Source organism: Microplitis mediator, chromosome 4, assembly GCF_029852145.1.
Source record: "Microplitis mediator isolate UGA2020A chromosome 4, iyMicMedi2.1, whole genome shotgun sequence".
NCBI classification, from domain to species: Eukaryota; Metazoa; Arthropoda; class Insecta; order Hymenoptera; family Braconidae; genus Microplitis; species Microplitis mediator.
Genome location: NC_079972.1, coordinates 12,470,026 through 12,483,541, shown reverse-complemented (window position 1 = coordinate 12,483,541; position 13,516 = coordinate 12,470,026). Strand labels below are relative to the sequence as shown.

At 29.5% G+C, this 13,516-nt stretch overlaps 1 protein-coding gene across 1 annotated transcript in view; it reads right to left on the bottom strand.

Annotated features, from left to right (window-relative positions):
- The window catches only part of LOC130667006 (extracellular serine/threonine protein CG31145), a 49,895-nt gene extending 37,070 nt beyond the window's left edge, over positions 1-12,825 (bottom strand). The window contains exon 1 of the mRNA XM_057468374.1: positions 10,276-12,825. Within this exon, the coding sequence (XP_057324357.1) occupies positions 10,276-10,793 (518 nt within the window). The 5' untranslated portion in view covers positions 10,794-12,825. The remainder of the gene's footprint in view (positions 1-10,275) is intronic.
- Between the last annotated feature and the right edge of the window lie 691 nt (positions 12,826-13,516).

Genomic DNA, 13,516 nt, shown 5'->3' with positions numbered 1-13,516 from the left:
TGTAGATTTGAATGTGGATGTGTATGTAGATATTTAGAGGTACATGTAAGTATTGTTGAGTATTATGCAAAGGTTCATTATAGAGAGAGAGGAGAGAAATGACAAGTGTCTAACACTACCAATCGTATATCGTATAAATAAACTATACCGATGCACAGAATATCAAATTCAAGTATGGCTTGATGCTTTTAGAAATGCAACTGTTGTGTATTAGATGTATGTACATATACATATATTAAGTTTTGTGCGGGCCTTATTCACACTATGTAAATCAGGTGGAAATTCAAATTTACATTCGTATATGCTGCAAATAACGGACTTTATGGTATTGCTCTATATGTGCATATCAATGCATGAGTGTATAAATTTGTTTTTTTTTTTTATTCAATTGGTTTTGAGTTAAGAGAGGACTAATAATAATTAATTGAAGGAATTAATATTTTCTACTCGCAGAAAATAGCAAATGGTTAAGATTTAATCTGATAATAATTGATGACTAAAGTAGTCAATGGCTATTAAGGAATTCAAATATTAATTATCTTAATAAGCAATAAATTGAATATAAGTCCATTGAAATAAATTATTCGATAGTAAATTTATGTATAAATTCAATTAACCAATTGTGGATATTAATTGAATTAAACTACCGAACAACCAATTACTCAATAGAGTTTTTAATTTACCTTACAATTAATGTGGTTTTGACAATAATTAAACTGAACTATGAAGAAAAATTAATTAACATTTTGGAAATTTTTAATATATATATATATATATATATATATATATATATATATATATATATATATATATAATTTAATAATCACCCATCAAAAATTTTCAAAGATTTAAACAATAGCATTATCACCATAACACATGAGTCAATTATGTGACTTTGAACCCTTATTAAAAGCGGAACAATTATCGTAAAACAAAAAAGTTTGGAAAATCCAAAAGTGCACGACTCATAATGCTTATTTGATCGTAAATATTAAAACATTGCGTAAGGGTAATGTCGCAGGCAAAATAAAATAAATAAAATTTGAAGTACAAATGTTATTTATTTATGTAAAAATAATAAAAAAAAAAAATTTTAATTAAAATAAAAAAAAAAATAAATAAATTTCAAACGTAAAAAATTCCGAAATTTTTCGCCGTACGATCTGTGAAAAATTTTACGTTTTTTTTTCTTTTTTTATTTTTTTTAACTTGTTTATTTATTATTTTTGTTTATTTATTTATTCGTCTAATGTCAATTTTTTATATTTTTATTTTCGAATTACCCGCGCCAAAAGAATTGGTTAGAAGTATGGCGCAGGCACACTGGGTGACAGTACGAAAAAAAAAAAAAAAAAAAATACCACGCATGCGCACTCGTTAAGCGAATGTCCACACATATTTAGGCTAAAATTAAAGAAAATGTGATTTAATCTTTTATTAATTATAATTGCATAACACAAAGTTAGATCGCCATTTTCGAAAGCAAATCCTTCTAGGGCAAGACGAGTCATTTAAAAAAAAAATGGAGTTAAATTATGGATTCTTTTTCGAGATATTGTGTTTTCAAGCTACAAAATTTTTTGACTGCTTGACGGGAAAATTTTTTAGTTTATTTTAATGATTTTCTCGTTTCTATTGCACTGAATTTGTTTTTGAAAATTGCAGAAATAATCTTTATTACATTATCTGTAAAATGGTGCATCATTTGAGATGTTTCTGTTTACTAATAACACGATAATAACAGAAATAGTTGAAAAAAAGGAGGCGAAAAAAAATTTCGATCGTAAAGCACTCCCTAATGCTTCGCATTATGAGTCGTGCAAAATCAAAAAAGGAAAATATAGCTTTTTCTATCGGCTATCAAGTTTTTTTTTACATAATAAGGATAGATATACCGGTTCAAAAATTATTTACGAAAAAAGCCGAAAAAGTAGAATTTTTCGTTATTTTTTGAATTTCAAATGTCCACCATTTCTAAACTAGTTGACCGATTTTGCTCATCTTTGAACTTAACTGTGATAATCGTTCATAGATCAAGTGTGCCAAGTTTCATTAAGATCCGTTAAAAATTGTGACCACTATCGCCGCAACAAGGCGCGTTACCCTGATTAAAAATATTCATTGAAAAGTATTGAAAAGAATTCAATCTTTCATCATTTCAATACTTCCCAATATGGAATTATTTTGGTATTGAGAAGGATTCAGAAAGATTCAAAAATTTCAATTCATTTGAATTCTTTTCAATCCAACACTCGATCCGAATTATTGAACTATTTTGGTATTCAGAAGGATTCAAAAAGATTCAAAAATCTCAATTCATTTGAATTCTTCTCAATCCCATACGTGACTCTAAAATTCAAAACTTTTTTGTTATTGAAAAGTATTCAGAAAGATTAAAAATATCAATTCATCTGAATCTTTTCCAATTCCTCAAAAGTTTAGAAATTCTTATATTATTTTGGGATTGAAAAGTATTAATTTTATGTCCAAATGAAAACCTTGGGACATAGAAAGTATTCAAAAGGATTTAATTCTCATCTTTTTCAATACTTTTCAATGAATATTTTTGATCAGGGTATATTACATATATATATAAACTTTTGAACCAATGGTATTTTTGGAACCTACTCGATGAATTATGATAGATTATCTCAAAATTCTTTGAAAATTCCACCATGAAGACAAATGCAAAAAGATAGATTTCTATGAAATCTACTAAAATTCCCAGGAAACTCGAGTTAAAAATAAACACTTGTATTTAAATTGAGCAAAAAGAATCAATTTATTATTTCCCGCTCGGCAAATGAACCTTGAACAGCAAATAATTAAACAGACTGACAATAGATTTCTAATTCGAAAAGAATTGAAATTTCGTCGATAAAGTAATGAATAATTGTGTCACGGTAACCAGGACGCAAATACTCTATTTCACATCATCATAATGTTAATAAATTATTTTTGCGGTCGTGCGAGAAATTCACGGTGTATTTATTCATACTTGTGTAATGTTTTGTAGTATATATATATAATATATACATATATATAAGTAATTTGTTGTAGATTAGCATGTAATGTATTCAACGATCCATTTTAGTGATCCACTTCACTTCTATTCCATTCAACAAAGTTCAATCTATATAAATATATATATATTTAGTTTACTAAATAGCTTCACACTCTTTTGAATCTTAGTCGCGTTAAATCAAGTGACTTAATTCATACGTGACAGGCTTCTCTTCTCTTTATTTTATATACACTCACTGTGCTTTTGTTTCATAGGAAAGTTTATTTAACTTTTTTTTTTTTACGACATTTCAAAGTGCAAAGTAGTTGAACTTTCTAGGCCACATTGATCGACAATTGTTTGACGATGTGTTAAACATATTAGACTCAATAAGCTAGGCATGACATTGATAAACATATTATTGTTAAAATAACAATTGTCGATATTTTAAATCTGTGTCAATAAATTGTTTATAAATAAAATTTATAAAACTTAGTTATATATTTGTTGCCTTTATGATTTTACGGTTGACAGTTTTTGAAGTTACTCAGGTCATTAAAGTTTTATTAATTAAATAAAATAATTAAAGTTTTGAAATTTTCTTAAATTCATAATTTCAATTAATTATTCAATAAATTCAATTAGAATACGTCATAAAGTTTTTGAATTCAAAAGTTTACTGCCCTAATATTTAAAGTCAATTATAATTTTTTGTGAGCTTTTGATTTCTTTAATAAAAATTTGTAATTTTAGTGATAAATAATAAAAAACAGTAAAAAAATGTCATGATTATTATAATAGTTATGTATGTGTAACGAGGCGAGTCATGAATGATCATAAACTAAGCAAAAATAGAGAATTCATGACAGTGACTTTTACCGAAAAATCTACTGGTAGCTGGGGGTTGAGCGAAAGAGAGATTCATTGCTGTTTTCCTCGTGGAAAATACACGCGGAGTTTCTATTGTCCAACCAAAGTTACACCATCCGAATTTATGTATCTATTTATTCTATATCGGAAAATAAACAATTTTTTATTTTGAGTTATTTTATTTTTTCGGAGGTAAATAAAAAAAAATTTATTATGATTCGGCGATGGTACGCGGAAAAAACGGATTTCGTCCTTATAACAAAAGACGGGATAACGAAAGATTTTGTTATAATGACAAACACGATTAGCTTACGGTAACAAATCAATTTGTTATAGTACACGCAGAGAATTTTACGGTATTTTTTACATCAAAAATTTATAGAAAAATTACTATTTCATAGTAACATGAGGACAGTATGGAATTATTGTACAAATTACCGATAACGCAGAAATTTTTAAAATACATCGAACAGAATTTACAAGGTGCATTGTAATTTTAACAAAGCAACACGGAAAAAACGAATTTCGTCCTGATAACAAAAGACAGGATAACAAAAGATTTTGTTATAATGATAAACATAATTAGTTTACGGTAACAAATCAATTTGTGTCGTAATTAAGAAGTCACCCGAGTCAGAAAACAAATTCGGATTTAAGTCTCAAAGTTCTCAATGAGGTTTTTGAGGATCAGTTTAAAATTTAAAAATTGACAACAGTGTAGAAAGTTATCTTAGTTTAGTCCTCAAAGTAGTAGTTACGACCAATTTTACCACTTTGAGGACCAAACTGGAATAACATAATTTGAGTTAGAACTTCAAAATACTCAAAACATACAGGAATAATTTAATCCACATTTGAACCTCAAAAGTCTCATTCGACGGATTCTCCCCTCCCTTTCCTATCTAAAATTTTTCAAAGTCCGAAGTATAACTTTTCATTCGTTGAGGATTTTGAGGTCTTAGTTATAATTTAAAATCGATAAATTATTTGCATTTAGACCTCATAGTTCTCATTGATGATTTTGAGTACACTGTTAAAAATAATTTGAAAATTACAATACAAAAGAAATTGAATTTTCATAACTAGATATTTGAATTGTATTTCCAATGAAAAAAGCTTTAAATTTAATATACGTAATTTAATAATCAAGCTGGTATTCAAAATTAAGAAAAAAAAATTTGAATTTTAATAAACGTACTTAATTTTTAAATTTTCAAAGCAAGTATTGAAAATTCTAAAACATATATTGAATTTTAAAAATTCTATTTGAAATTTCATAATACTTATTTGAAAATTCAAAAAAAAAGTATTTGAAAATCCAAAGTGTTAATTTTAAAATTCAAAAACGTGTATTTTAAATTCTATATGAAATTAGTAATGAAATTTCAAGCACAAATGTATGTGTTTATTGCGTTATATACAATCTTTGAAAATTCAAACAATTTTTTTTACAGTATACTAAAGTAGAGTTACTTTCGTGGCGGTAAATAAAACATCGAAGGAATTGAGGCTTGTGAGGACTAAACTATAATTTGTTTTTTGATTCGGGCGATTTGTTATGAGAACACATGATGTTTATTATAATAATATCGTCGTATTTTAAAGCCGGCATTTGCTACCGTAAGTAATCTTAGCTTATGATTACAAAAATTTTTGTTAATACTACAAATTCATTCTGTTACTTTAACAAATCAGTTTTTTTATTGAAACACAATAGTTTTGTTACAGTTACAAACCATTGCTTGGCCCAACGAAGAATTTGCTAGCATTACAAAAACATTGCTTCGTTATCCGTATATTGAGTCAGAATTCTGTTACCGTAAGTTATCTTATCTTGTGGTCACAAAAAAAATTTTTCCGTGTAAAAAATTAATTTCATCACTTACTTAGTATTCAAATAAATCAGGCTAAGACTGAATAATATTTAATAAAAAGCTATACTTATACTTAAGTAGTAATTATATATATATAAAAATGTAAACATGTTTATCAAGTATCGTATGTTATAAAAAAAAATTAAATTGGATGTTTAATAGAGCCGGCACGAGTTAAGTACTTTTTCAAGCTCTACTCTTGATCATCAAGTGTATCGACAACTCTTGTAAATAAAACCTGATTCTGTTTGACACGTCAAAACATATATAACACAACAACGTATGTCTATATATATATACAGATTGATGTCGTAAGAAGAGGTGAAGTTGATTGAAGTGAATTCCCGATCACGTACACGCAACTTTTACATTTAGCTCTATTAAAGCCATGGAATTTTATGTCATGTTATTACACTCATTACAGAATTAGAAAAAAAGTATTATTTAATTCATACGTAACAACTAGTTCATTTATTCAAGTAATTAAATTAAAAAATTGTAAAATGTCATCTGATCCCGAATTTCGAGATTTGAAAAATAGTTTTTTAATGAAAACCGAAAAATTCGGCACTAAATTATCTTTACCATAAATATAGGCAGTACTTTTCTGAATTTCCCAGATTTTCTGATAAGAAAGATTATAAAAACCTATTTCTCCATAAGCTCTAATTTGATAGTCGATATTTGAATAAAAAAAAATTGAAATGCCCTCGGGCTTCGTAAAAATTTTCTCTATGCCAAAGTTGATAATAGTGAATATTTAAAAAATTTTAACTTTCATGAAAAATGAAAGACCGACAGCGATTTTTTCGGGATTTAAAAACACTAGAATAAAATAGTCTAGACATTTGATAAAACTGTAGTCCTATATAATAACTTTTTCGTTTACTGTACTGACGAAATGACAAACAAATAAGATTTCCAGGCTATCAATGTAAAACGATCTCTATATAAATGTTATATGTACATATAGGTAGACCATATGTATAAAAGCTAATGAGTCGTCGTCAGAAGTCAGAGTTTACTCGTCCAAGGGTCGTGAATTATTTCTGTGCAAACACTACATCGCGATATACAGAAGCACAGTTGTACTGTAGTAAATGGTACTAGTCCTAGTGGTATATGTACATATATATGTACTATACTAGAGTAGTATTAGTATGTAGAATAGTTCGACCCATGACCAAGTTCCTCTCTCTTCAATTCCGTCGCGAAATCCTGCCGCGGGCTCATCGTATCATCCCCAGTGTATTTCTATTCACAGTATTCCCCAGAAATAGGATATTATGGCATTGTTGGCAAGTCAGAGTATTTCAGAAACAATGCAACAATGTTGTATCTCCAAGGCTACTGTATGACACAAGCTAAAGCAACAACTATAACACAACTAAGTATATACAACAACAATGACAACGTCCTCTTACTACACTTGCTCTCGGATTTACTGTATTTGCGGTGGTCAAACTATCAAGATATACCCAAGCTCTTAGAGGATGTTTGTCAAATCAAACTTGCCACTCAAAACCCCTTCAATTAACATCATTAGCAATAACTTTTTTATCTAAAATACTTGTCCTGAGTTTGCTTACATAACTAATAAACGGAGAGACGATCAATACATTCACTGTCTGACAGATAGTTTTTTCAAAACTTATTTACTTTCCTTTGTCTTTTCAAATTCGCTGTTTGCTAATAATAACTTTGATTATATTTTTTCATGGATTTTCATTAATAGAGAATTCATATTGATTAATTATTGTATGGATTTATTATTGAAAGCAATGGATGAGTTTAATTTACAAAGCCTTTATAATCTTCAAAAGGGAAATTTCAATTAATAGAACGCGTATAAATACCGACAAATTCTATTCAAAAATACCTCTATCTATCTGATTATTAATTCACTAAATATATTAATTAATATTGTATTTAGTAAATAAATTTACGCGATCTTGTAAAGAAAATCAATTGAAAAAAGGATTTCTTAGTACAAGAAATATTTTGCGTTATGAAGTGAAACCAAAAATTTTCTTAGGACTAGAAAATTTTTGTTTTCAATTCATAATGTGAAAAATTTTTTTGGGGCGAGTAATAGTATATTACATACCTAGGCCAGTAAAATAAGAAAAGTCTCAGAGCACATGTAATTGTTGGCCGAGGCGAAGCCGAGGCTGACAAACATGTGGTCTGAGGCTTTCTTTTTTACTGGCCAAGGTGCGTATACTATTTTTCTGCTCGACGAAGCCGGAAAGTTGCAACTTCGTTTAGGGCAGTGGCCCGAAAGTTGCCACTTTCCGGCCGGAGGGCAGAAAAAATTTTTTATGTCAAATTATCATATTTTTTTGTGTACGAATTTTTATTATGCGGTTGCCCAAACTTGAAACAGGAAGTTGAGTCGCCAAAAAACTATTATGCTGCACTCAAAAAAATATTATTGATAAATTGTAATGAAAAATTGTTTGTCTAAAGTAGAAATTGTAGTAGAGAATAAAAAATTTTCAGAGGCTCATAATAATAATTATATGATAATTTTTTGGTGCATCTTCCGGTTTCAAGTTTGGTCGACAGCAGAAAATTTATAAAAATCCGTACACTTTTTATCTCCATTTTCCATCGTGTATTTTGTAATATCGCCAGAAAATAAATTTATTGCATTAATATTTTAATATATTTGAAAATTTAATTCCATAATTAATTGGCTTTCTTTGTATGAAAAATCCTTTGGATAATTTTCAATAGTTATCATAAAATTTTGTTAAAATCCCATAAATGCAGAATGTCACGTAATTAACCGCTAAAAGTTTTTAATAGCCATGAACATTTCATCTATTTCTGGACAGTTAAATGTTTAATTAAAATAAAACTTTTATTGAAAGTAACGCGCGTTTAAATATTGAAAATTTAAAAATGGCTTAATGGCGAAAATTTTAAATTGCATTCTATTAATGTAAAATCTAACTCTACTATATTATATTTCTGTAAAACTAAAGTCTTATCGAAAATAATTTAAAGAAAATTATTTCAGATTACATCCAATTAAAATTAATTACTCAAATAAGAATATCATAATTTAATTTATTCTCATTGATATAATACAAGTTTGCAGTCTCCTTGGTGTCTTAGGAATCCCACCGGTAGTTTCTGTATATGTATATTTATGCATAAGTATAAGTTTATATTTAAATATACTAAACTGATGATAGTGAAACTGGAATTTCTCTTACAATAAGGAGCGCATTACTTTATAATTTTATTAAGTAGGTATTCTTGTTTTCTGATATCCATATATATGTATATATATCTACATAAAATTTCTTGCGTTAATCATCTTGTGCTAATTATCATACTAGTTACTATACTATTTTTTATTTCACTTATTTATTTATTTTTTTTTTTTTCATTTTTACTGAATTTTTTTTGTTCGCTTAATTGTTATGCCAAATGCTAAATACTGGCAATTATCTTAAGTTTTTATTCATGCACCATATCCATATCTATTTTCGCTGTTTACTGTTTCCTTTTTGTAAACATTAAATTCCGTTGAACCACTTAAATTCAACATGAGATAACGTTACTGATAAAACTAAAAAAACATCCAGTAAAATTGAATTGCAATAATAAAATTTTTTTTAAACGTTCAAAAAATATTTTCAAATTATTCATAATTAAATTTGTTTGCCTCAAATTTTCCTGATCGTTTCTCGAAAAATTATTTCATCATAAAAAAATCTAGGAAATAGTCAAGGAAAAAATTAGTCGTCGAATAGCAGCTACGGAATCAATTGACTTTCTATGTATGAGCTCTCCAATAACTGCCGGTAATAATTTATAGGTAATAAATGTTATATTTTTTGTTATTAAGAATCTTTGTCGGGGAGGGAGGGGCAAACGGGGGTACTTAAGGAAATACCAAGTTTTCGAGGACTCAAATACGCTAAATCTTTTTTTTTTAATGATATTCAAAGTAAATAGGAGAAATTTTCAGTTACCGTTGAAAAAAAAAAATTTTTCATTTCTGCGGGCAAAGTGGGGTACCCCCTAAAAAAGGTAAAAAAAAAAATTTCTGGATTTTAAACGAATTTGATTAAGTTGAATTTTTTTTAAAGTAATTTATATGAAGAAACATAATATTTTACATGTTTATTGGATACAAAAGAAGAAAAAAAATTTTAATAGTTTTTATCATAAAACAAACGTCATTAATATTTTTCAACTGACAATTGATTTTTGAAAAAGTTTACCAAAAAAAATTCAAAGTAACGCTTAATTATATTCACAGAAGTGATTTTGGAATGTTTAAAAACCATTTAAAATATAAAATTTTTTTTTATCAAATTTTTGGGGTACCCCGTTTTGCTCCCCCCCCCCCTTCCCCTACATTTTATGGCCCTATCATTGGCATCTGCTATTGGGCCTTTTTAAATAAAAATAAAATGGGATTCCCTCAGAAATTGGAAAAATTTATTTTTCGCGACCGGTTAAATATTTCTAACACGCCGATAGTAATAAAAGAAAATAAAAACTCACCTAATTGGTATTTCACGTATATCTCCAATGGTGGGATTATCACTGTAATCTTCATTACTAATTCTTACGACACCAGTTTCCAAGTCAATATTATCCGCATTAATTAGTATGTCAACAAGGTCACCAAAGTCATCATGCGGTGGTTCTATTTTCGTATTATCCTTAATAACACTTCTAGCAGCAGCACTAGCACCAGCACTTCCTACAACAGCACCGGCATTATTTGCGGTATTATCCCTTGAGTTCGGACCGCCACCAATAGAATTGTCACTGGCTGTTAATTCCTTGCTGGCATTAACTCTTTGCAGAAACTTGCGACGGAAGTTTGTGTACACGGTATCACGGCCAGGTTCATCACCGATTCTAACTCTACCATGACTAGGCACTAAATGGTGACCACTGTACCCCAAGTCCATTTGTAAATCCATCACGAGTAATAGCGTAAATAGAATAGCAAATGCACTGAACCCGTAAATTATTTTTTCCCGTATTCGCATCATCTTAATAATAATCTTCATATTTGAACTGTTATTACTATCAATTCTATTCTTTTTAATTTTATTACCGCCCGCACTTTTATATTTCCAGTGATCTGTCAAAGTGACAGTTGGACGACTGGCGCACTGTCTTTGTTGTAATTTTTTAACAGTTAATTGTTTATTTGTTTTACCCTCTATCGGACTTTCATTTTTCTCGCGGGAAACATCCGAAAGTAAATTACGATATTCAGTGACTGTTAAATCACTTTCACTGACCAGCCCCACGTAATTTTCAGACGAGCAACATTCTCGTCCCACCAATGACCGACAACAACGAGAGCAATCGTCGTTCTGAGAACTATAAGAACCAGAACACAAATTACAATAGACTGATTTTTTATAAAAGTTATCTCCCGACCAATAGTCATCAGAGTTAGCTTTAGTTTCCTGAGAATTAATTGCTTGCCGTTGTTCCGCTTCAGTTTGTTTATTGAACCGTGGATTTGAAATATATTTACGTTTACTTTTTTTATCACCACGGTCACTTAGACCTTTTTCAACTGAAAAATTTTCATCAATATTTTTAAAGTATCTTTTTATGCTCGTGCTGGTACTACTATTGTTCAATTGCTTCTCAACATCAAAGTCACTCACGTTCGTAAATGAATAGTCGCTCGAAGAGACTGACGATCCCAGAGCAGCTGAATTAGACCAGTTTAAATAACGTAACTTGTTCAATGAGTTATCGCATGACCTCAGAGTATTATCAGAAGATTCAACTGACCCAGAACAGAACGCGTTGTCTTCGGGCGAGGGAGACCTCTTTAGTTTAACTTTTAAGTTTGAATTCAAGTGACCATCACTTGATTTCAAACTCAAATCTAAATCCGACTTTACTTTTCGGTTGTTTTTTTCCAGCGACTTTAGTGATGATAAATAAATATGACAGTCATCTTCGTCAAGTGTCGAAGAGCGTGAATTTTCAAGTGAATTAAACTTGAAATTATCGTTTGATTTTATCAGATCGTCAACATCATCGGTGGATATGCTACGGGAGGTTGATACCTGTCTCTCGTAATTCTCCTGCTGGAGTAGTTTGTTGTTGGGTATGAGTTTGATACACTGGTGAGGTTGCAGTAGACTAGTCGAATAGTCTTTTAACCCAAGGGAAAACTCTTGGAGATGTTCCCGTGAAGACGTGTCTCCCTTGTGACTAGAGTAACTTGCGTTGATCAACAGAAATCCATCCTCAGTATTACAGTTTCTGATGGTATCCTCGTTCCTTGTGCTAACGGAATTATCCTTTTGTTCATTGGATAGTGACGGATTTGATGACGATATTGAATTGGTATTGCAACTGCTCTGGTTTTTTTTACGTTTTCTTCTTATCGGTGGAACCGGATAATCTTTTTTCTCTGTCGATTTACTATTAATTTGCGTTATTACTTTTTTTTCACCACTCGGGCTCTTTTGGTGGATAGTTCTGATAAATTTTTCGCAACCAGTCCAATTTTCACGCGATGACGCAACTAAACGTTTTAAAAATGAATCACTTCGTTTTATTTCCGTAGGATGTTTTTCAGAAAATCCGCTTGAACTCAAAGGACTCGAACTTTGGATGTTATCTGAAGGATTTTTACAGCTAACAGATAAAATGGCTTCTCTAGATAATATATTGCGGCTTTTATTCTGAGCTAAATAAGTTTCGTCAAATTTACGCGCGATCTTGTATGCAGACCTCGCGTCATTGGCCCCATTGTCCTCGTTCTCGAGGTAGGACTCAGATAATAGGTTATTGTAATTATTATTGGGATCTTGCTGATAAATAAAAGATTTATTGGCACAGCTATCTAAGAATATCAGGTGGTTTGAAAGTACTTCCTCGCGATTCAAACTTTTCGATGGACATTTCACGTTGTCCAGAGTTTCAACCAAAGTCAACTCACGTGTCTTCAGAATTTCGGTTGTTTTATAGTAAACTACAGTAGATAAAAGTAGTACCTCGTTTGCTAGCTTTTTTGTATATCTGCGGCAACGAGATAGCAAAAATATACAAGTACTCGTTGAAAAGTTTTACTTTTCCAACACGGAAGAAAACTATCTTAAATTTTGTATATATGTCTCAGCTACTTATCACAGTTTCTAGTTACAGTTTTTATTAGCTTTCAAAATTACTTTTACTGCTTTTCAATCTGAAACAAAAATATTTTATTTCAAATAATTAACTAGCAAATAGTAAATAATCATTTTATTTTTTCAGTTTAAAAGTTAATACATTAGTATTACGGAAATAAAATACGCACTCCAATTTGTTATGACAGCAAAGTTTTACTATTTACACTCAGAAAATCAAATGATAGGAATTATCATCTAGTGATGGTAAAATTTTTACTATCAATCCGATAGTAGTGAATATTATCTAGATGATTGTATAAATCATCTAGATCGTAATAATATTAATTACAATCCCTGATAGTAACTGTCATCATCTTGATGGTAATTTTTACCATCCTGACATTAATAGATAGAGATAATAATTTATCTCTATTAAAAAAAATTATAACACTAACTATCTTTGCATTTAAAAACTTTCGAATCATTCTAGATGATTGGAACTAAAAATTTAGGGTAATAAACACAATTACTTAATTTTCTGAGTGTACCAGTAACCCAGGGAACACCGTAACCCTCACAGATGACGAAATAAAAGTTGCGTATTTTCTAGCCATTGGCCCTCGATAGAATAATCCATAGAATATTCC